The 25026-nt window shown below is 40.7% G+C and overlaps 1 protein-coding gene across 17 annotated transcripts in view; it reads right to left on the reverse strand.

Moving 5' to 3' along the window:
* The window catches only part of Ktn1 (kinectin 1), a 91637-nt gene extending 66869 nt beyond the window's left edge, over positions 1–24768 (reverse strand). For 15 of the 17 annotated variants that reach the window (XM_055606250.1, XM_055606245.1, XM_055606251.1 and 12 more), the window contains exons 1-2: positions 4942–5485; positions 1295–1432 (exon numbers count right to left, since the gene is read on the reverse strand). In XM_055606250.1, coding sequence (XP_055462225.1) covers positions 1295–1432; positions 4942–5464 — 661 coding nt within the window. In that variant the 5' untranslated portion in view covers positions 5465–5485. Of the gene's footprint in view, positions 1–1294; positions 1433–4941; positions 5486–23515; positions 23650–24376 lie in introns of those variants that run through there. The other 2 variants (XM_055606235.1, XM_055606234.1) reach the window with 2 other exon arrangements.
* Positions 24769–25026: the final 258 nt, after the last annotated feature.

Raw genomic sequence — 25026 nt, forward strand, 5'->3', positions numbered from 1 at the left:
CCAATCAGATTATGTCGGAGGCAGTCCCTCTTCCCATTACTATGTAACCCACTTGGATAATAAACTGTCATGAGCTACATCTGTGCAGGGGTTCTAGGTTATCTCCATGCATGATACTTGGTTGGAGTATGAGTCTCTGGGAAGACCCCTGTGTTCAAATTTTCTGGTTCTATTGCTATCCTTGTGGAGTAAGGACATAATCTTAAAGTAAATAAAATTTCATCATTTCTCTTCCAAATTTAGTTTTCTAGCACTGCGTAAAATGACAGCCCAACACTATTTTTAAATATTGCTGTTTAATGTCTACCATCAAACTTAAGAGTCAAGCTTTCCCTGAAAATTTCTAAAAAATAAGATTGCTTTGTCACTTTTAACTGGATACCTACCATAAACAATGGAAATTTTATATAGGAAATAATATGAAATGCAGGATAATGTTAGGTCTAAAAAATGTGAATTATAATTTCAAATGATATTAAAAAGTATGAATATTTCATGAATTCTCTCATTTGTAAAAACGTTAAAACTAACTTCAGTAGAAGCACAACTATAAAGGAAGAAAAAAAAGACCAAAGGATAAGGAGAGATGTTAAGACAAGGAAGGGTGATAAGGAGACAGATATGATCAAAGGGACACACAGCAAGGGGCGGAAATGAGAGAGAGTGAGTGTGTGTATTAGAAATTTCACAGTGAACATGTCACAGTAAAGCCCATTACAGGGGCTGGAAAGGTTGCTCGGTTGGTAGAGTGCTCATCTAGCATGCGGGAAACCCTGGGTTCAATCCTCAGCACCATACAACCAAGCTTGGTGGCTCGCACTTCTACCTAGCACTGGGGAAGCTGGAGGCAGGAAAATCATAAATTCAAAGTCATCCTCAAATACATGGTGAGTTAGAAGACAACCTCAAAATGCCAAAATAAATAACTTTGAAAAAAGGTGTGTCCAATTAATGGGTTAATAATTATAATAAAAATAAAATGTTTGAGAAAATTTTAAGGATAAGCACTTGAGGAATTTTTTATATATATCCTGTACAGACTTATTATTTTTCAAAACTATGAGTATTTGCAAATATTCTGTCCTTTTTAAATTACAGATTTAAACACAAGCATTTTTAGCACACCTGATAAAGCAATACAACTGCAAGGTTGAAGAGAATTTTAGGCACATATTAGAATTGCAGTGGTCCAAGCACATGAAAACTAGAAATTACCAGTGCATGTGTGGTTTGCAGGTGCTGCCCACACCTCTCTATAGTTAGCATTCATAAAGCACGTACAGACATATCTCACCATTTTCCGTCTTCTGCTTCTTTGACAAACCTTTCTTCTTTCCTGGTCCACCTTCTTGTTTATTATCTTGATGGAAGAGCAATACTTCCTGCTTTTTTGAAGGTGCCATCAGCATATCTACCTTTTTATCTTGGTCATCTTTATTAAATATAAGTAGGGGAAAAAAGTCATAGCAAACAATGAATACAACAGAGAAAAAAATTAATGAATAATTTCTAAAATGCTTTCCTACAAAAAGCTTAGTCTCATATTTAATCTGTCATTCCACCTTTCTTACTCTATAGTATCAAATCTTTAATGTACTTGGCCCTTTTCTCTCATTTCACAGCCGTTCCCAGCCCACAGTACAGTCACCTAACATCTTAAAAGATTAAAAACCTTCACTACTACTGCAGCTCCTACCTTCCATAGCCATTCCCTTTTATATGCACAAAAAAAACAACTATACTTTCTCTCTACAGACCAATAACTACAGCCTAATCTTTATCTCTCCCAGTCCAACAAAAGATTAACTCAAATCTGTCCCAAATTTTACTACAATTTAAGGAAAAATTTCAGTTAGGAGTGGTGGCACTTGGAGGCAGAGGCAGGCAGATCTCTGTGAGTATGTATACAAGGCCAGCCTAGTCTACAATGAAAGTTCCAGGACAGCTAGAACTATAACACAGAGAAACTCTGTCTCAAAAAGCCAGGTGCAATGTCACACCCCTATAACCCCAGCACTTGTGGAGGCAGAGGCAGGCAGATCTCTGTGAGTTCAAGACCAGCCTGATCTACAGAGTCCAGGACAGCCAAGGCTATACAGAGAAACCCTGTCTTAGAAAAAAAGGGGGGGAAAAGGAAAAAAAAAAAAAAAAAACAGTAACAGTAACAAAACTTCAGCTCCCAAAATTTTCTTACATTCCTTTGAAGTTTCGTTTCTGAACTGCTTGTAAGGAATACCTCACATGCAGTCATTCTTCACAGTGAATGATGACACCGACCACTTCGACAACCACCTTCACACTTTAGGCTGCATTATAAACCTGCATTATACCCCATTTATGTATTAAGCTGCACTCTCAGCTGCTATCTATGTGAACAACAAACACAGGCACCTGAAACACAAACTGAAAGTATTCTTTTCTCTTCTCACTTTCAGTCTCTCCAACATTCCTTATCTTAGTGCTGACAAACACGTAGTAACTACGGATTAGAAAGCCTTTCAGTCAAGGACCAGAGAATAAATGCTTTAGCCTCTAGAGGCCACTACATGCTCTGCCAACCATAACAGCTCACTATGGAACACTATAAAAACTAGTTACAGGTATTTAGAAATGAAAGTGTTCAAAGATAACTTTAGGAACACTGAAGCCTAACTGATAATTTCTACTTTTCTCCAAGTATTATTTTTCTCTGATTCTTTTCCCTGGTCATTTAATATATAAGATCTATTCTTGGGAACCCAAGTCAGGATGAGTTAGCTCAGAGGCTGTACTATGCCAAACGTCACCTAACTTAAAGTGCCAGACAACTCTGATCCTACTGTCTTTATTTATCCCAACACTTCTATCAGGTTGGTAGAGTCCTTCTTAATTTATACACCTCTCTACTTTCTTTCCTTTTGGCACTATCACATTCTGGCCCCATGACCTAACTCTGGGACACTGTCCAAACACTCTTTCACCCTATGTGAAAATGTCCCATGGAATCTGTTCTTATAAATTCTGCCCAAGAACACTTTCTAAGATTCAAATGTAATCAGGGGCTGGAGAGATGGTTCGGTAGGTCTGAGCACTTTCTGCTTTGGCCAAGAAACTGGGTTTGGTTCCCAGAATCCACATAGTGGTTCACACTCATCTGTAACTCCAGTTACAGTAAATTTTGACACTCTCTTCCTCTGAGGTAACCAGAAATGCAGGTGGAAGACAGACATACATGCCAGCAAATATTCACATGCATATACACATAATAAGGATAAATCCCTAATATGTATGTGTGTGTGTGTGTATGTATAGGTATAATTCTTAAAGTATGTGTACATACACATATATAAATCAAATGCAATCTAACATCCCTCAAAACTCACTGTTCCCCTACAGTGTACTCAATAAACTGATAGATCGATAGACAGACAAATGGACAGACAGACACATAGGAAGCAAAATAAAAAACCTGACTATATTAACCTGATTGAAAAGCTCTAACAGCAACTAATCAAAGCCCCACTTCCTGGAGTAGTTTACAAGAACCACCATGTAGCCGGGCATGGTGGAATATGCCTCTATCGCTGTGAGTTTGAGGACAGCCTGATCTACAAAGTGAATTCAAGACACACCAGGCTACACAGGCTAAACCCTGTCTCAAAAAAAAGGGGGGAAAAAAAAAAGCCCACAAAAACAAAAAAAGACCCACCATGACCTAGGCACTGTGACCTTTTCAGCTTTGTTCACTGCACTCTTAACAATACTCTATAGTCACATATCTCCCCTGTTCCCTGACAAGTAGCTGTCTGTCAATGTAGGTGAGACCCACTATTTACCTGGGAAAGTGACTCAGGCTTAAAGACAGCTTAGGCCTTGCCTCCTCTCTAAACCCTTTACCTAAAAATTCCACAAATTACTGTTACTTTGGCTTCTGTATTTCTTCTACATTTTTCTTCTGCAATTCTACGTAATTTTCACATTTTATCACTGGCTTACACATTCTCCTTCCTGACTTAAGTCATACAGGGCTTAATACTATTTCTCTGGTACCATCTGTGATCAAAGCTCTAAGCAAGCCTTTTATGTCCAACATAACCATTAACACAATAAGAACACACAAAGGATTTCAGTCCCTTCACATATATGTCAACTCTCTGCAGCTCCACCCATCACTCGTCCACTGAAACAGATCTAGAAAGCCCCATACCAAAGCCTGAGTGCTCAATTCTCTTGCAGAAAATGACACTGTGTTTCAATATAACTAATGTACTTTTCCTATACACTTTAAACACCTATTTACTTATAATACATTATACAAAGTGGATGTTATGTAAATAGTTGGACTATGTTGTCTAGAAAAATGACAATTTTAAAAGACTCTCCATATTGAAAAACGCCCAAATAGTTTCAGACACAATCTTTTTTCAAATATTTTCGATCCAATGCTTGTTATTTATATATGTATATACATATTTATGTGCACAATAACAACTAGCCAGCACTTTATCAAGCTTTAAAATTAATGCCTGGCACTGCATGCTCCAAGTGGCCTACCTTGGAATTCCTGAGACCCAGATCATCTAATTTTTTTCTACCATTGTAGCCTATTATGCTAGTGTCTACAACTGGCATGTGACTCATCTTGAAGGCCCACTGCCTCCAGATATGTAAACATTTGAAAACTGAATCAAATGTGAAAAACAATGTTTCACCTTTTCAACTCCTATCACACTGATTACAAAGTGTTCACTGAAATGCCACTGTCAATAACTGCAAGCCCTTAAGCCACTAAAGTCAGGTGCAAGTAAAATTCCCAGTGAGTCTTTTACATAGTTGAGGTTTAAGGTATTTATCGCTGCTAACTGCTATCAGCCATCTGTTAGCGAGAGCAAACAGTGAGGTGAATAACCTGTTTCAGACTTACTACATACAACCATGCAATGAGTTAAAAAGATTATGTACCGCTTCCATTTTTAGACTTCTTCTGCCCTGCTTTCTTCTTCAGGGCAGCTGCTTCGGCAGGTGGGGCCGGCTGCTTTGTAAGTAGGACGGGTTCTACTTTTTTGCCTGCAGTCTTTGAGGCATCACTTTCTTTGATGATAGGCTCTTCAAGTGAAGGTTTTTGTTTCTTTTCCTTCTTCTTTCTTTCCCTAACACTGCTGGAAGTTCCCACCACATTCAATGTGGCAGGTACAAACTGCTCAGCCTCCACACATGAAGCATCAGACAATTTAAAGTCCCGAAGTGCACTGTCAGAATCAGATTCATGAAGGGTCCCATTCTGGATTTCTTTCTTTTTGTTCTTTTTCTTTTCTGCCTTCTTTTTATCTGTTTTTGTAGAAATCAACTTTTGTTCTCTCTTTTGTTTTGCAAGAACTTCATCATATAATGTTTCTTTCATGAAAAGCCAAAAGAAAAGGAAAATGACGGTAATAACTACTGAAGGGATAAGGACAACAAAATACGTTGACTCATAAAACTCCATGGTACTTTTCTTAACATGAACCTATAAAATCAAAATATGGGAGACAAAAAGGACAAAGAAGAGCCAGTCATTTATAAAATTAAATGAATAAGCAAACTTAAAACACCCTGCCCCAACAATCAGCATTTCAGAGCTAATCCAATCTACAAGCAGCCCAAAATAAGTTAGTGGTCTCAAAAATGTATCTGTCAACTACAACAAACATGAGGGAAATGGGGGGTAACTGAAAGTGTAGCATAGCCTTCCCTTCTCAAACCACATGAAAAGACCGAAAGGCGGTGGTTCTTCCCCACTGCCCTCCCTTTTTCTAGCAGGGTAGGGAGTGAAAAATGGAATCACAAAGACTACTGCTAGGAATTAAACCTGGACCACACCAAACATGGTCTATCATAGCTATAACTCCAGCCTCAATTTTGGTACTTATTTTAATACTTAGTCCCCACCTTTAAGCACACCTTTAAGTACTTAACTACATGTAAAAATAAAAATATATTAGCAATTACCAACATGCTTTAGTCATTAAAAGTAGCAAACTTTCAGGTCTGGCCATAGTGGTGCACATCTTTAATCCCAGCACTCAGGAAGCAGAGGCAGGTGGATCTCTGAGTTTGAGAACAGCATGGTCTACAGAGCAAGTTCCAAGACAACCAGGGCTATACAGAAAGAAAAAAAAAAAAGTACCAAACTTTGAAAGGATAGAGGTAGTTAAGACAACTGTTAGAATCTTTATCCCTCTAACAATCAGCCTGATAACATAATGGGAAATAACAAGAATATGGAAACAGAAAAAAAAAAAAAAAAATACATCATGCCGGGTATAGTGGTACACATATGTAATCCCAGAACTCAGGGGGGCAGTGGCAGGTGGATCTCTGTGAGCTTGAAACTAGCCTGGTCTACAAAGCAAGTCCAGGACAGCAACATTACACAGAGAAACCTTGTTTCCAAAAAAAATTAAGAAAAGAAAAAAAATCACAATGATTAGATACAGCATTTGACATTACAAAGTAGATGTTTTTCATAGATGCTCTCTCTGATCTTACTTCACAGATGAAACAACTTACCATGCACTGTCATCTACTATCTGACAACTTGATGGCTGCATGGTATAAATCTGATTACCTGACCGCATCTGCCTCAAATACTGACAACATATGCCTAACCTCTCGGAATATCTACGAAATTTTAACTCAAGGTAAAAATGATTTGGGAGTTTAGATTCTACATCAGTATTCTTATATGTATGTATATTCTACATAATAGTTTGTTTTGGTTTCGTTTTTTGAGACAAAGTTTCTCTGTGTAGTCTTGGCTGTCCTGGACTCGCTTTGCAGACCAGAGATCTGACTGCCTCTAACTCCCTGAGTGCTGGGATTATAGGTGCGCACCACAAAGCCCAGCTCTACATAGTTTGTATTCTTATGTCACCTCCAGTATGTTGTGGAAAATGGCAGTACATGAACACAGATATAATTATACCCTGTGACTTACTTACAAATAAAGCAAATTCAAGCAAGTTAATTAACATGTGTACTTTTTTTAAAAGATTTATTCTTGCAGCTGGATAGATGGCTCAGTGGTTAAGAGCAGTGACTACTCTTCCAGACGACTGGGGTTCAATTCCCAGCATCAACACAGCAGCTTACAACTCCAAGATCTGACACAGCTATACATGCAGGCAAAACATCAATACACATAAAAAAAATGATTTATTCTTTACTATATATGCATGTGTCTGTGTGTGTGCGCACTTGAATGAAGGTATCCTCAAAGGCCAGAAGCGTCAGATTCCCTGGAGCTAGGATTACAGGTCTGCCACCTAATGTGGGAATCAAACTCAGGTCCTCTGAAAGAGCAATACATATTCTTAACCACTGAGCCATCTCCCCAGTCCCACACATTTAATGTACAATAAATTCTAAGAATATTTAAGCTTCATAATTAAAAATTCTGAGGTTGAGAGTGAATCTACTGGTAGGCCTAGCAGTCATGAAGCCCTGGGATTTGATCTCCAATACTCCATAAAAATTAAGCTTGGTAAAACAAGCCCATAATCCCAGCACTCTGGAGGTGGAGCCAGGAGTACCACACATTCAGAAATATCCAAAATGTCTAATTCCGGGTTTTTTTTTACAGGTAAATAAGTGCCTAATAAAAACGTGTATTATCTTACACACTGATATATTTCAAATTAACATTATAATCTTCAGGCTGTATTATACATGAAGAGGAAACTGACAATGGGGATCTCAGAATGAAATAAACAGGAATTCAGAAAAAAGTAGGCAGAAAAAGGATTTTACCTGGTGAAGAAGTAATGGGGAAAAGGGAGGAAAGGGGATTGAGACAAAGTTAATTTAGCTATAGTTGCTAGAAACCCTATGTTTAAGCCCATAGTTTACAGTTTCTATGTTTCTAAGCCCATAGTATACAGTTCAGCATGTTTGTTGAATTGATAATATAGAGACGAGGTAGAGGGTTTGGTCTGGGCCTAAACTTGGGCAAAAGTGACCCATGTAATTGTTCCCCTTTATTAGGCATGGAACATCAATTATCTTTTTAAACTGACCATATGAAAATTTAGTGGATTCTAATCTGAATGCTGTGAAAAGCCAATGACAGTAAATGAAATTTCTGTTAAGTGAATCGGGAGTGAAATATATACAGGATCCCAAGAAATCAAGCCTCTTCAGCTCAAAGCACTTTCCATACACTAATCTGTTTCATTTTTAACTCAAGCATAAATCCTTCAAAAAATTTAATGAAATACACCAACTATATCTTTACTACAAAAAAATTATAACACAATTTATTCATAAATAATTTCCTGACTCTGTCAAGTGAACACATACATCTTTGCACAAAAATCTTTCCCTAAGTAAGAATCAAAGATTTCAACCTGGCAGTACATGTAAAGAATTGCAATAGCATTAAGTTAATAATATGGGGATAGAGTCACTCAGTGGTAGAGCTTGGTACATGCCTTCCACAGCACTACAAAGCAAAAAAGCAAAAGAAAAAAAAGATGGAAAAATAATATTAATATTCAAATGCAGTCTTTCAGAGTTTGTATTATAAACAGTAATCATGTCACTTTTAAATTCTATTTACTTGTCCTCCTAAAATGTGTACTTTCTCTTACAACAATTTAGCTACACTACTGAACTGTATAAATCTCTTAGAAGGCATGGAAACCAGTTTCTGTAAGAATATGTATAGCACACAATTTTAATGGTATGAGACAGATGTGGTGAGGTGTGACTGAAGCCCAGGGCATGTAGGCTAAAGCAGGAAGATCAGTGAAGGAGCCAGTTTGTGCCATACAGTTAAGATCTGTCTCAAAGATACTTATTTGGCTTTGTTTTGTTTTTCACGTCAGAATTTCTCTGGGTGTCCTGGAATTCACTCTGTAGACCAGGCTGGTCTGAAACTCAAAGAGGTCCACCTACCTCTGCCTCCCAAGCACAGGGATCAAAGGTGTGCACCACCACAGCCCAGCTGAAGATATTTAAATCTAAAAATAATTTTAAGAATTTCAATCAAACTACTTAACTGGTAAAACTGTATGTATGTATATACACACACACACACACACACACACACACACACACACAGATGCATTTCACTGCTTTTAACAGGAAAACATTATTTCAATGTGAAATACCTACAGAAACATTACACAACTTAACAGAATTAAGACTTAATAAAAAACAAGAATCAAGGTGGGCGTGATGGTGCATGCCTGTAATTCCAGCACTAAGGGAGGAGAGGCAGGCAGATCTCTGTGAGTTCAAAGGCTAGCCTTGTCTACAGAGTGAGTCCAGGACAGCAATGGTGACACAGAGAAATCCTGTTTCAAAAAACAAACAAACAAAAACAACAACAACAACAAAATTGTTATATTTTTTGGCCCCTGTCCTGACACTAGCTCTGTAGAACAATCTAGCCTCAAACTCAAAAGATTCACCTGCCTCTTCCTCCTAAATATTGGGATTAAAGGCGTATGCCACCACACCCCACTAGGAGTCACTCTTAATGAACAATATTACACTATTTTTTAGATAAGGTCTTCCTAGGTAGCTCAGGCTGGCCTCATACTCCCAAATATGGAACCATAGGTGTGAAACACCACACTCAGCTCTGCTATATTTCTAAAACTAAAAACAAATTAATATTAAGGAAAAAAAATGAAGCAATATCATCAGATATTATTAAACTTCAAGTAAATGAAAGAAATTTTAATTCTGTTTTCTTACTGGGATTTTCCTACATCCACTAACATTTACACACACACCTACTTTTAAAAAGAATTTTGTACTTCAATTAATAAATTATATCAGTTGGATGGTGTAAAAGAACTGGAAGCCGGCAAGCCTTTAATCAAAGCCTGAGGGCAGAGGCAGATGAATCTTTGAGTTCAAGGCTAGCCTGGTCTACAAAGCAAGTTCCAGGACAGTCAAGGGTACATACATAGAGAAACCCTATTTTGAAAAACAAAACAAAAGAACAATTGGAGAGAAAAATCATCAAAATGAAAGACTAAACAAACTTAAAGTGGTTCTCGCCCCCGCCCCTCCCCGCCCCCCCCGTTGTGGCACCAAACAACACAGGCAAACTGGCACATTCAAAAAACAAAACTATTTATGTACACAAGTTCAGGCAGTTTTCAATCTAGTGACATAAAATTCCTTAACTGTAAAACACCGGAATGGGGACAACTAAACGAGCCTCTCTTTAAAAGGTGCACATACTTGTCAGCAAGCCCAACAGCATGTCTCCAATGGTCAAGGCAGCTAACAAGAAACAAGTCTGAGACTGAACAGGTTTATTAAATGCTGCTAAAAATAATCTGCATTGTGATCACTGAGCCTACACACTCTGCATTCTAAACAGACCATCACTGTACCATGTTTCTAATCTAATGTTGCTTTTTAAGGCAAATGCATTTTTTGTAAAAAAAAAAAAAAAAAAAAAAATGGTTCACTTATAGGCAGTATGCTACAATGACCAGCAATGTCTATACTGGTGGCCAAAACATTCAAAAACAATACCAATACTCAGCAAAAAGAACAATGTTGGAGCTATCACAATGTCTGGTTTCAATTTAAACTACAGAGCCCCAGGAACAAATACAGCATGAGACTTGCATAAAATAAGCATGGAGCCAGTTTAAGGACTCAGAAACAAACCCAAGCACCTATAGCCAAGTATCAACACATACTGGACAGCAGGCAGCCGCCTTCTGTGCTAGGAAATTCAGACATCCACATGCACAAAACTAAAACTGGAGCCATCTCTCTTGCCCTAGCTGAAGAATATGTAACCCTGAAAATGCTAGCAGAGAACAATGTCAAATACGCACAGGCAACAACTACACACACCAACAGCTCAAGAAGAACTAATAAGTGACGAATGAGACTGAACCAAACAAAACTGCTTCTACACAGCAAAGGAAACATTGAAAAGACATTGGAAAAAAAAAGAAGACTCAAGGAAATCTCTACAGACTACTCATTCAACAGAGGATTAATATCCAGAACTCTGTCAATAACTTAAAAAAAAAAAAAAAAAAAAAAAACTAACACCAAAAGATCAGGGTTTGAGGGAGAGAGTTGCACTATATATTGTTAGTAGAAATGTTGTGTAGCCACTTGGGAAATCTGGATGAGTCCCTGAAAAGCTAAAAGTAGAGCTATCATATGATCCTGCTACACCACTCCCTAAGTAAATATTAAAAGGAATCAAAAACAGCAGCAGTAAAGATGCTTACACATCCATGTTTATTGTAACAATATTCCTAACAGCCAAATTTACGGAATTAACTCAGGTGCCCATCAGCTGCTAAAGAAAAAGTGCAAATCCCAATAGAGAATCCCTTCTGCCATAGAGAAGGAACTCACTTCATCTGCAGGACACGGGTGGGACTAGAGACAGTCATGTTAAGCAAATAAACCAGACACATAAAGACAAGCATCAAGTGCATTCTCCTATGTAGGAAGGAAAACACATGAACGTAGAAAGGGCACTACCAGGAAGAAGGGTAGTACAGGGAGGGACAGATGAGGTAAAAGGAGTATGAATATGATCAAAATATAATATCTCTGTGCATGAAAATGCTACATTAATAAACACTGCACATGCTAGTTTTATGTCAAATTTGATAGACACTGAAGTCATTTTGGAAATAGGAACTTCAACTGAGAAAATGCCCCCAACAGAATGTCCTGTGGGCAAGCCCATCCATGGGCTGATGATCATGTGTTATTACAGGCTGAGCAAGCCATGAGGAGAAAGCAGTAAATAGCATTCCTCCACATTCTCTGCCTCAGTCCCTGCCTCCGGTTCCCTGCCTGAACTCTGCTCTGACTTCCTTGTTAGATGAAACTGTTAGGGCCCAGAGAAACCTGGAACAAGTCTCGCGAAGTACCTGTGGCTCCTCCTAGCCCTTCTTAATCCTTGGTTCAGTCTGCTGGCCATGTTCAGGCTGGACTCTGGTAGATGCCTCTGGATGTTCTCTCCCTGTCTACAATAAAAATCTCCTCAACCAAACCTAAGAGAGGCCATGTCCTCATTTTCATTCATGGTCACATGGTATTTTACAACAGCAACAGAAACCCTGACTAACACAAATACTAACAAAAAGCAGTCAATATTAAAAAGTGACTGAATAAATACAAATTAGGATTTCCAAAAAAGAAAAAGAAAAAGAACCTGGCAGTGATGGTTCATGCCTTTAACCAGCAGTCTGGGAGGCAGAGACAAGCAGATCTCTTTGAGTTTAAGGCCAGCCTGGTCTACAGAGCAAATTCTAAGACAGCCAGTGCTACACAGCAGAAAAAAAAAATTGTCTCAAAAAAGGAAGGAAGAAAAACAATAAAAAGCAATAACAAATTCAAAACTAATAAATGGTAAAAATAGGTTCAAGAGTCTGGGTGTGGTGACACATGCCTATAATACCAACACTTGGAGGGCTAAAGCAGGCAGACAGGGAATTTGAGGCAAGCCTGGAGTATAAAGTAAGTTCCTATCTCAAAGGACATCCATTATTAGCATGCCTTCAATTAGATTAGAGAAGAAATTCAAGCCAATATAGACACAAGTACTGGAGAGCAACCACTTACAAGACAAGGTAACTTTGTAAATTAAAAGGAGCCCAAAATAACTTTCAATTTTATAAGAATCCATAAACGGGGGGGAAAAAATAACTTTACACACTCAGTAAAACTAAATATTTTTTTAACTTAAAATACCTAAACCAAGTGTGGCAGGGCACTCCCTTAATTCCAGAGACAGAGTTATCTATCTCTGTAATAAGCTTGATGTACACAGAAGTTTTACTCAGTGAGACCGTATCTCAAAGGAGTTAACGAAACCAAACCCAAATAGATTACTGAAAATTATTTCAAAACAGTAGAGCAAAGACAGGATTATTTAGATCAATTAAAAACATCCAGAACCAGAGTGATGTCTTAGTACAAAAACCTGATGTGTGGTGGTTCTACTGAGAAATGTTCCCACAGCTCAAGTGTTTGAACACTTGACTCTGCTGGTGGTGCTGTTGAAGGAGTTATGAACATAGGACCCTGCTGGAGGAAGAACAGCACTGGAGCATCTGGAGGGTTAGAGCCTTGCCCAGCTTTCTACTCTCCCTCTCTTTCCTGGACACTGTAATCTGCTTCCTGCTCCTGCTGCCACACCTTCCCCTCCACAACCCCACTCTATCTTTTCTTCTCTAACTTGCTTTCAGTTTTTAAGATTTATTTATTTATTTTATATATGAGGGCTCTATCTGCATGTACACCTACCTGCATGCCAGAATAGGGCATGATATCCCAGTATAGATGGTTGTAAGCCACCATGTGGTTGCCGGGAATTGAACTCGGGACCTCTGAAAGAACAGACACTCCTCGTAAACGCTGAGTCATCTCTCCAGCCTAACTTGCTTTCTGTCTGGTATTATATCGTAACGAATGAAAGGATCACTGTCAGCTGAGGATCCCAAGACCAAGTTCTCAGCACAAGGGAGATATATTTGGCCCACAGGGACAGAGGGCAGAGAATGATTGAGGAAGAGGGAGAAGGAGAAAGGTACAAGGCAGATGGGGAACAGGATAAAGAGGAGACAGACATGGCCCATAGGACAATGGTGCTTTATAAAGGTAAAGCAGGAAACCTCATGTTAGGATGAGGTGTTTGATTTATTTGGGCATGTTAATTAAGTGAGCCAAGCTTTTGATTCCTGACTTCAATACTTTGACAGCTGGGCCTTGGTAGTCAGCCTCCAGGAAGAAGTTGGCAGGGAACAGACCTTGGGGGCTAGCTTTAGGAATGTAATCTAAGGTTTTTAGCAAGACAGAGGGAATGGGGGAGAAGGGCAAGGCCTGCCAGAGCCATGTTTGCCATGCTTGAGCTGGCTAGAGCCCTTTCAACAAAAGTCACTCAAACACCACCCAAGGCTGCCAACCTGAGGTCTGATTCCTAGATCCCCTGGAGGAAGGACACATTCCAGCCTACTGTTTCCTGACCTCTACTCATACACTATGGCACTTGTGTACCCATACACACACCATTATACACCCATAAATCGTAATAGTTTAAATAAATACCATAACTGATGCAAAGTTTTATACACAGAAAACAAAATACTTGAAGGAAACCTGAAAAGGTAGTGAGTTCCCTTTATACAATCTAAACGTTTATAAATACATTTGCCAGTAAGAAATCTTAGAAACAAGCTTGAAATAAATTTTTAAAAGCTAAATAACCCAAAAGAATAACAAAGTATAACCTTTCCTGAAATGACCATCAAATTGCAAAATTTCATCTAAATTCACAGTCTAGTCAAATCATCATGATGGTCAGTTTGTTAATGATATAAACCTAGACACATCTGAAAAGAGGGCATCTCTCAACCTCTGAGCAATCTCTCCAGCCTTGAAAGAGGGAATCTCCACTAAGAAAATGCCTCCATCAGATTGGCCTGTAGGTATTTCTTTTTCTTTCTTTTTTAGTTTAGTTTAGTTTTGTTTTGTTTTGTTGAGACAGTGTTTCAGGCTGTTCCAACACAGCCACCAGCTGTGTAAGTATTTTCGAAGCAACCTCAGTAACACTAAGACACACAAACAAATACTGTAAGACCTCCTTTCAGTTAGGCACCCAAGACAAAAGAGGGATTACTAAGAAAAGCAAGAAATTTGGACATGAAGTACACATTCAATGCCTTGAGAATGGTAATCACATCACCAATTCAGTGTTCTCTTCAAACAAATGTGCATTATTATATGCTAGATTCCATGAAGCCATCAAAAAATCATCACCTCTCATTACTGTTGGCAAGTATTACAAGCATACACTGGGAAGAAATGCAGCACTTTCACAATGTTAGTTTGAGTATAATTAATTCAATCCCAAGAGAACTTTGGGAAAGGCATAACCAAAGTTTATATTTAGGCTGGCAAGATGGCTCAGTGGATTAAGGGGTTTGCCACCAACCCTAACAACCTGAGTTCAATCCCCAGGACCCAGATGATGGAAGAGAAAAGCTGACAGGAAAAGGTCTCCTCTGACTCACATACACACACACACGCACACACACACACACACACACACACACACACACAGAAATAAATTTGAAAGTACAAAAATAGTGCTTCCTCTTCAAAAGAAAAAATTCCGTCCCTGATGGTTTACACTCTCAGATGGTCAAACTCAGCAGTGCTCATTCTTTTTTCTAAAACCTTACAATCTAGTCTGTAGTCTACATTTAAATTTTGATTTAGTCACTCCACAGGCAAATTCCTAAGTCTATTTAAGAGAAAGCAGAGATGGCAAGTCTACACAAACATAGCACAGCTCTACCAGAAATAGACAGGGATGGGAATGAAAGCAACAAAAGTAATGTATAAAGAGCTGAGAAGTTAAAAACAGTCCTGGTTACTCAGTAAGAATACTCTATCAACTGGATGAATAGAAAGTGGTCCTTTCTTAACACTGCAGTAAAGCAGCAAAATGCCAACAGTGACAGCTGCTTCATAACAAAAGTCCTGACAAATAAGGAAAACCACATACAAACACAAGCCTGGCTTTGATATGTTCACAAATTTCATGTGTTGTCATTTGGGGTTTGGATTTGATATTTCAAAGTATGTAACTCTACACTTTTTTTAAATTCTACATAATTAATAAAACAAAGAATGGATACAATCCTTAAAACAACCCTATATTGTAGGAACTACTGAAGCATCTAGAAAATAAACACATCTTAACAACGAAAAACTAGAAATCTCACATAATGCAGAACTTACAAAAAAAAAAAAACAAAACAAATCACATGAAAGAAATTACAAACTCAATTTCAGGAACAGAACCTGTGAGGCAACATAAAAATGTAAGAAAAAAAATGTAAAAAACATGCAAGAATATCCCCATTGCCAAGCGCAGGGCACCCACCTATATTCCCAGCACTTGGGGAGGCAGACACAGGAGGATCTCTGTGAGTTAGAGGACAGCTTGGTCTACAAAGGGAGTCCAGGACAGCCAAGGTTACACAGACAAACCTTGTCTCGAAAAAAACTAAAAGTAACTTAAAAAAAAAAAAAAAAGGAAATAATGGTAAGTTAAAACTAAACTAGTTTTAATACAGTACACATAAAAAAGAACCCTAATGTAACAGAAGATATTTGTAATACATAATTGGCAATAAATTAGTATTCAGATCATACAAATAAATCCTAACAGCCAAAAGAAGAAAAAAGATACATAACCCAACAGAAAAACCGACAGTCTCACGTAAGAGGAGGAGAGAGAAAGGTACAGAGAGGCACAGTGACCCCTCAGGTCTCTACAGACAGCACTGAGGGGGAAGAAGCAGGGTTCTGAGTTCAAAGTCAGTCTGGGCAACCTGTCTCAGAAAAAAACAACAATCATACAAAAGTCTATGTAGCAATAAAAGTACCATGGCCTGGCATGGTGGCACAAGCCTTTTATCCCAGCACTTGGGAAGCCGACAGATGTCCGTGAGTTCAAGGTCAGGGTGGTCTACAAAGTTCCAGGACAGCCAGGACTACACAGAGAAACCTTGTCTCAAATAAATAAATAAAGTAAGTAAATAAGAAAAGAACACTGACTACAAAGTTGAATGGAAAGGGTTGGAAATGTCAAATAAATTCATACAAAAAGAGTCCCACTTAACAGCGTTCAAAAGGAAGAAAACAAAACAAAATATGGCTTAGGAACGAAGTATAAACACAGCCTAAAAACACAAAGAGCAGGGAGTTTGAGGTGCCCCTGATGGGTGAAAAGGCTCAAGCAGCACAAACCAGCAAGGCCAGACATCAAAGCTCAGCTCTTTAGACCCCAAAACACTCTCATTCTCTCCAACATGTCGTGAAGGCATGTAATTAAGAACTGGGAGATAAGAACTTAGATAAAACAGTGTTAATAAGGCTTAAAACTGGTGGGTTTCCTTTCAACTTCCAGCTTATTACTGCCTACTTGGCAACTCATCTGGTTCCTGTGTAACAGTAAACTACTGTTCCACATTTTCCAAGGGGCATGTACCATAACAATGTGTCCTGATAAACAATGTACCTACTGAATCTCAGAAAACTACTGATAATTACAAATTTACTGCGACCAAAACAAAGAAATATACTAGAGCTGTAGCTCAGTGGTAGCTTGCAGTCCCTGGGTTCAAACTCCCTCTGAGAAAGAAGAGAAAAGCAATAATTAAGGGGGAAAAAAAGAAGTACTATATAGAACTACTATAAGCATACTCTAAATGGTGCCATCTTAACCTCTTCCTGAATGCACTGACATTTTCCTCCTTTGCAAAAAGATGTGACTAATATCTGCCAAAAGCTAAATGTAGGAAAATAAAACCAAGACCTTTTAAAGGATTGGAAACTCCAGGATCTTGAGTTTTTCACTTTCAATATTTTCATTCTATTTTAAAGAAGCCAGTATTAGAAGTTATAGATAATGCTTTTAGAATACAATCTATAAAAGGAAAATTTGAAAACCCCTATTCTAAGAAAACTGATTAGTCTGAATAAAAAGATATACATATCAATTAATGTTAAATACTTAAAGTACAAATATTTAATGTACATGTTTCAGCGTGGTTTAGTTTGGGTTTTTTTGTTTTGTTTTGTTTCAAAACAGGGTCTCACTATGTAGACCAGGCTAGCCTCAAACTAAGAGATTAACCAACCTCTTCTCCCCACCCAGAAGCCCTGTGTTGCTGGGATTAAAGGCAGATGTATTTTAAGTCCTTGTCTTAACCAACTTTTTAAATTAACCAATGTTTTCAATAATATAGAGTGGGTAACTAGTCTGCACCACAGTATAACATTATTCCTTCTACCTAAAGGTTTCCCAGAGGCTCCCTACCACTGTTCTGCTCTCTGAAAGTTCCTGGGAAAGGAACAAACTAAAAGCTGCATGTTATCCAGAATGCAGTATCCATCAAAGAAAGGAATTGCAGGACACAGGCCTCATTAGTTCCTTTGACAAATTCTTACTTAGCACCTATTATGAGCCAGACAATGCCTTAAACACATAGGTTAAACAAAGGAGAATAAGTTGTAAGGTCATATATTTATAATCCCATACTGGGAGGGAGAAGACAGAACGGTTGCAATTTCAGACCAGCCTGGGCTATATAGCCTGGACTATAGAGTAAATTCAAGTCTAGCATCAGCTTCTCATATATCAATATACAAAACAAATAAAAGACCTGTTCCCTTTTTCTCTTTTGCCCTAGCTGTCCTGGAACTCACTCTGTAGACCAGGTTGGCCTCAAAAATCACAGAGATCCGCTCCTTGCCCCATCTACTGCAAGAATGAAGACCATTCTCAGCAATCAGATGGTTGACATCCCAGAAAATGTCGACATCACTCTGAAGGGGCACACAGTCATTGTGAAGGGCCCCAGGGCAACCCTACGGAGGGACTTCAATCACATCAGTGTGAGTCTTCTCAGAAAGAAAAAGAAGAGGCTCTGGGTTGACAAATGGTGGGGTAGCAGAAAGGAACTGGCCACTGTCAGAACCATGTGCAGTCATGTTCAGAACATGATCAAGGGTGTTACACTGGGCTTCTGCTACAAGATGAGGTCTGTGTATGCTCACTTCCCCATCAACGCTGTTATCCAGGAGAATGGGTCTTTGGTTGAAATCCGAAATTTCTTGGGTGAAAAATACATCCGCAGGGTTCGAATGAGGGCAGGTGTTGCTTTGTTCTGTCTCTCAAGCCCAGAAGAGCACTGGCTGTTCTTCCAAAGGTCCTGAGTTCAATTTCCAGCAACCACAGGGAGGCTCATAACCATCTATAGTAAGATCTGGTGCCCTCTTCTGGCATGCAAGTTCACGTGCAGGTAGGATATTATATAAATAAATCTTTTTTTAAAATGACACTTAAATAGCAAAGGAAGTAAAAGAGTAAGTCATGAAAACACCCTAAGGAAAAAGTGATCAAAGAAGGGTAATAAATAGCCTAAAGACCCTAAAACAGGCAGCTGGGAGTGAGTGGTCAGCAGCTAAGTTAAGAGGCAAGGAGAGGGCATGCCCAGATTGTGTAAGGCCTTCAAAGCTGTAAGGGCTACTTTTGGGAAGTGATATGAGCTGGTTGCTGTGGTGCAAAGACTGGGGAGTTATAACCAAAGCAAGGAAAGCAGCTAGAAAGACAACTGCAGAAATCTAAACAAGATGCCGGAATGGCTTGGATGAGGCCATTTGCAGTAGAAAGAAGTGGATGGATTCTGGTTATGTTATTAAGAAAGGAAAAACCAGAAAATGTCAAGTGTCAAATATGTAAGTCAGAGATCGCCAACAATTTTTGGAGGTATAATATCCATCCAGACAGCTGGCTGGATGTCATCAGATAAAAATGGGTTCATCAGCAGTAGGGGCAGGTGGAGGGGAAATCAGAAAGCTTAGTTTGAGGGGAAAAGCCTAACCCTGAAGTGTAGGAGAGAAATCAGAGTAGAAATTTAAGTAGACACCTGAACCATGAAACTGGATGAGACCGCCAGAATATAAAGAGACAAGTGAATCAAGGACTGAGTGCATGACGTTTAAAACAGAGCACCCTGGAAGAAAGGGCATGTGAACAGTTGCTACGACTGATGAATAAGTCACTTCTCCTGATACCAGACTTAACTACAAGTTCTCAGTTCCTCTGCAGTAGTTGGGATGAGAGAGAGTAAGGTACGTAAAGGAGCAAAACAACACTTGTCTACCATATTTGAGGCACAGGGTCAATCCTCAATGGTGGGGGGGGGGGATAGGCATAGTAGCAGAACATGACTTTTTAAAAAGTTGAGTGTTGCATATACATTTCTTCAGAATGTTATATATCCAATCGGAATCTCTACCAAAGGACTCTTTTTAGTGGAAGCTGTCTTGCTTCTTTAAATATAAAAGCAACTAAAAGCCCAGAGGAGTCAGGTGTACTGCTTAAGAGGCAGTGTTAGAAACAGAGACCTCTGTGAGTTCAAGGCCAGTCAGAGCTGTGCAGTGAGCCTCTTTATTCTTTCTCTTACTTTAGTACAAAACTGTTATTAGTTTATTTTATAAACATTAATTTTAAAAATTGCAAATAAAAACATCAATGCCAAAACTAACCAGACCCAAAGTCTACATAACTTACTGGACTTCTATACAGTTAGAATTGACACTGAAATTGAAAGCTTTGAAACTTCACGTTAAATTTTATACTTTCAGTATCAGATACATTTTATGCATTTATCCACCATCAGAAACAAAAAATATTGGGGCTGGAGAGATGGCTCAGTGGTGAAGCGTACCGACTGCTCTTCTAGAGGACCAAGTTTAAAGCCCCAGCAACCACATGGCAGCTCACACCTGTCTTTAACTCCTGTTCCAGGGGATCTAACACCCTCACACAGACATGCATGCAGTCAAAACACCAATGTACATAAAATAAAAATAATTTTTAAAAATTAAACTTTTAAGAATCCGTGACAGAAAAGCAACTGGCCTTCCAGTCTCAATCATACTCGGGTCTATCACCTGCACCCAGTCCTCCCTCATCCCCTTATTTTAGCCTTTCTTGTTCTCTCTTCAGGTTACACTGTACCTGCATATACATTAGCTTACATCTATACAGACATATTGTTTAGACTCCACTTATGAGAGGGACCATTCGGTTTATTTTTTTTCTGAGATTGTGTGACCTTGATTACTAGCATATATTCCAAGTCTATCCATTTTCCTGAAATTTTTTTACATCATTTTTCTTTAGAGCTGAGTAGTATTCTACTTTAATACAGAAGCCTAATTTTCATTATCCAATCTTCCACTAAAGGACAACTAGGCTGACTCCAGTTCTTTGCTACAGTGAATAAAGATGGGAGTACAACTATCTCTGTGGCAGAAACTAGACCTTTTCTTTTAAAGGGGAAAGAGGAAGATAGTTCTAGCTGTTAAAGGCTTAAAAAAAAAAACTCACAACGTTGATTTTCTGTTGTTTTGTTTTGTTTTTGAGACAGGGTATTACTGTGACCTTAGCTGGCCTGGAACTGACAGAGATCCGCCTTCCTCTGCTCCAGGAGTGCCGGGATTGAAGACACCAGCATGCATTCGGCATTTTTCTTTTTAACTGAAAAGGCTTAAAAGCAGCTGAATGCTGCAGTTCTTTCAAAGGCGCTCTAAGCAGCAGTCCACCCGCGTGACAAACACGTGTAGTAAGTCACTACTTCTCTCGTCTAGAAGTTTAGAGGCAGCTTATGTTAACCAATCTCTTTGGTTCATGGCCCCAAAAGTGTCCCCAAATGTCGGGATTATAGGGAAAATATAGTTCATATTCTTCAGCCAACTTTCCCCAGCCACCTAGACATAAATTACATATTTTTATATGTTCCTAATAACTGAAGCAGCAATGGAACAGAATGCGGTCACTGTACCTTCTGAACAGTTACTTCCAGTCTCTAGGGATACTTTGGATTTGCCTTCACTGGACTTCACAACCACACACACAGCAACTAAGAAGTTACTCTCAACACCTGACTGTTCTGTAAAGCACTTTTCCCCTTGCATCTCCCTATGGCATATGAGGTCAGATTCCTAAACCAAATCTCCTGAAACCATTGAGTATACTATTTTTTAGAAAGTATTGAAAATATTTTTAATTAAAATTTTGCTATTAAAAAAGCATAGTAGGACCGGGAGTGGTGGCGCACAACTTAATCCCAGCACTCGGGAGGCAGAGGCAGGCGGATCTCTGTGAGTTCGAGGTCAATCTGGTCTACAGAGAGAGTTCCAGGACAGCCAGGGCTCATAGAGAAACTGTGTCTCGAATACACCCCTTCCCCTCCTCCCCAAAAAAAAGTATAGCAGGGATGGCGGGTGTGGTGGCACATGCCCTGTCTCAAAAATAACAAAAAAAAGAAAGAGAAAAAAGCATAGTAGGCATATTAATAAAATTACATATTCCAGGTTGCTCGGTGTCACAAATACATACAGCATGCTCAAAAGTCTTGGTTCATCCCAACGCGTCCCTCCCTGGAAAAACGACATATCCTCCAAAGAGTGCAAGTCAAATTCCAGCTACAAACTGACCAACCATCAGTCTCAACATGGATCCTTTAGAGAGAGATTAAGCCTCACAATAAGCCTTTACTCTTTAGGTCTTTAGCAAAACCTAACAAAAGAAGATTAAAACCTACCAACTAGCGAGCCTGTAAACTGCTTGCAGTTGAGGGTTTTGGCTGGGTTTTGCTTTTGTTTAATACATGTGAGGAATTTTTAATTTTAATACATCTGAGGAACACATTGAGGACTTTTTCTGATAGGTCCTGTTATATTTTAAGTTTCAGTGTGTCCCTCAGTAAAAGTAGAACACCTTATTCTCTAAACGCACCTGATAATTAAGACATTTATGCCTACTGAAGGCTAAAAATTAAAAGGAGCCGTTCCTAACTCAGGGTTGGCATGGGAATGGAACCTACACAATTAAGTCCAGCTAGCTCCTGCAGGTTCCCTGAAACAGTAGGAATGCGGGAGGGGCTTACTTATCAAGCAATACATCAAATACGAAAAGCTACTGTGGGACACACAGAATGCAGGTCAGCCGGGGTGCTCCAGTGAAGCTCATTCCCAAATTTTTAGACACACTGGAGCCACTGCTTACGAGTCTGGTGGGGAAAACAAATAGAACCTAATTCAGGCAAAAATCCCAATCATCCCTCAGTCACCTCTGGGGTGCTCCTCTTTACCTGGGTATCGGGATGTAAGTTTATCAAAACACCCCACAACTTTCAACTGTTCGTCCGGTGGCTTTTGAAGCTATGCTTACTTGAATAGCAGCTAAGGAATCCCTGTCTAGCAGAGGCCCCGCTCTTAGAATCGCGGCTTTCGCCTCCTCACAGAAAGAGCCGCTGACACTAAACAGCCCACTTTTTAACCTAATCGAGGTGCGGCCGGACAAAGGAGAGGACGCCGCTCGCCCCGCACCCCCGTCTCTGATGGCCCGACGTCCGTTTCCTTACCCCCGAGCGAGGGGACGCCCCACATCCCATTGTTGGGAGCTGAGGCAGACACACCCCTGAGAGGGAGGGGGAAGAACTTCGCAGGATTTCTGCTAACTCCACGCACCGGGCGCTGGGAGGGACGGCCCTCGGGGTGAACCAGCCGCTCCGGCCTGGCGCACGCGTGGCCCGGCCGCGGCCCAGGGCGCCAGGGGCGAGGCTCCCTCCGTGCACCCTCCTCAGAGCCGTAATCCGCCCTCCCTCCCGGGAGCCCGCGAGCCCGGCTAAAAATAGGCTCCTCGGTCACCCCACGGCCCGGGCCGGACGACCTCCTCCTCGGGAGACGGGCCCGGGAGCTGCGGCCACTCGCGGGGCTGGGGTCGGGCCTGGCGTCCCGGGGGAAGGCCGAGGCGGAACCCTGGAGCCGGAACCCTCGGGCGGATCCTCACAGCGGGCCGGCGGCGGCGCGGCCTGGGGGACGCTGCACACTGCGACCCCGCGCCGAGGCCTAGCCGGCGAGCGCGCCCCGCGCCCCGCGCCCGAAGCCCCGGCCCGCTCCTCACCCTGCGCCGCCGGGAACCAGGCCGGGACGACGCGGCGGCACGCCGCACCGCCGGGTCAGCGCGCCGAGGCCCCTCCGCAGGAGTTCAGGTGCCGTCGCGCCGCCCCGCAGGAAACGGGCGGCTTCGGGGCGGGGCGGCTCCGCACGTCCGGGCGTCGCGTTCTGAGGGGCCCGGAGACCGGCCCCTTAAAGGGACAGGCCCGGCCGGCCGGCGGCCTCTCACCCCTCCACCCCCACCCCCGTTTCCTGCAGAGACGTCACCCCTCGGCCTTGAAGTCTCAGCGGAATCCCTTCATCCACTCAACCCTACTGCCTCCCCCAGTTGGCCTTGGTCTCACGTGACCTTTGCACAAAAGTACCACTTGGCCCCCGACACCGGATGATTCCTTTTGACCGACTGGACTCAAAGTTGCTAGACATCACACTCGCACACTCACATTCAGTTGGGATTTCTCCTCAGAAATCAACCGGAAAACGAATGCTCCCTTTGCTGGGTATCCAGAGTTCTCTCTGCCTTCTCCTTGGAGCAACCCTAGCTACAACCCGAGAGATTGGAATCCGACCTAAATTAAGTTGTGTGCAAACGCCGGGAGGCTTGCAGTGCCTTCTGGCTGCTGGCCATTCCTTAAGCCAGGGTAAATAAGGAGAAACTGCAGCGCGAAGAACTGGCCAGAATCCCTGCTTGTCTTTGCTCTTTGCTGCGAGGGTGGAACCGATTTCTCCGGTGCAGCTTTTTCTTGTCTTCTTTCAGACAATGCCAGCCACTGCCCAGAACCTAGCTACAAAATGGGCTCTCCTGAAAAGTTACCAAATGATTGACACACTTCTGGAGTGTGGGTAGAGAGACAGGAATCAGACTCACCCTCACCCAGGAGCAATCCTTAAGGACTAGAGAAGCAGATAGGGCTCAGCATTAACAGAGAATGCCCTCGTCAGGACCTAGTTACAAGAATGTATCTTCTGTCTCTATCCCGGTGGACTCGGCCCAAGCTCTCCAGACCTTCCAAAGCAGAAATGAAAACTGAAGCGGATGTAGCCGCAGCCGGGGGAGGTGTTGAGAATTCTGCCAGTGTCCAGTCACGCTTTCTCCACAGCGACGTTCTATCAGATTTTAACCCAAGGAGCCCGCACTTTTTCTTTCTCAAGGGTATTACTCAGCCCTCGGCGACTCTAAGGCCAACAAAATACTATTTCTGCGCTGCTGTCTCCTAAGCCCTGTGAATGCAAGGATCCGGCTTTGTTAGGAAGTGAAACCATTAGTGATACAAAGTGGAACTGGATCATTTCTGTAATGGAATTTGAAGGTTCTTGAATAGCTTACAAACAACTTTGTAATTACGCTCCTCTCCCCCGCAAAAAAAAAAAAAAAAAAAAAAAAAAAAAAAAAAAAGTTTCCAGTTAATTTCTTCTTTCTTCTCTCTGTACTTTAGGAAAAGGACACCACCATTTTACACACAAGTGATATTTAAGTGCATTTGTAAGTTAGACAATAACATGGTCTTCAGGGAGACA

The sequence above is a fragment of the Psammomys obesus genome, unplaced genomic scaffold (genome assembly GCF_907164565.1).
Source record: "Psammomys obesus unplaced genomic scaffold, mPsaObe1.curated_primary_1811, whole genome shotgun sequence".
Classification (NCBI taxonomy): Eukaryota; Metazoa; Chordata; class Mammalia; order Rodentia; family Muridae; genus Psammomys; species Psammomys obesus.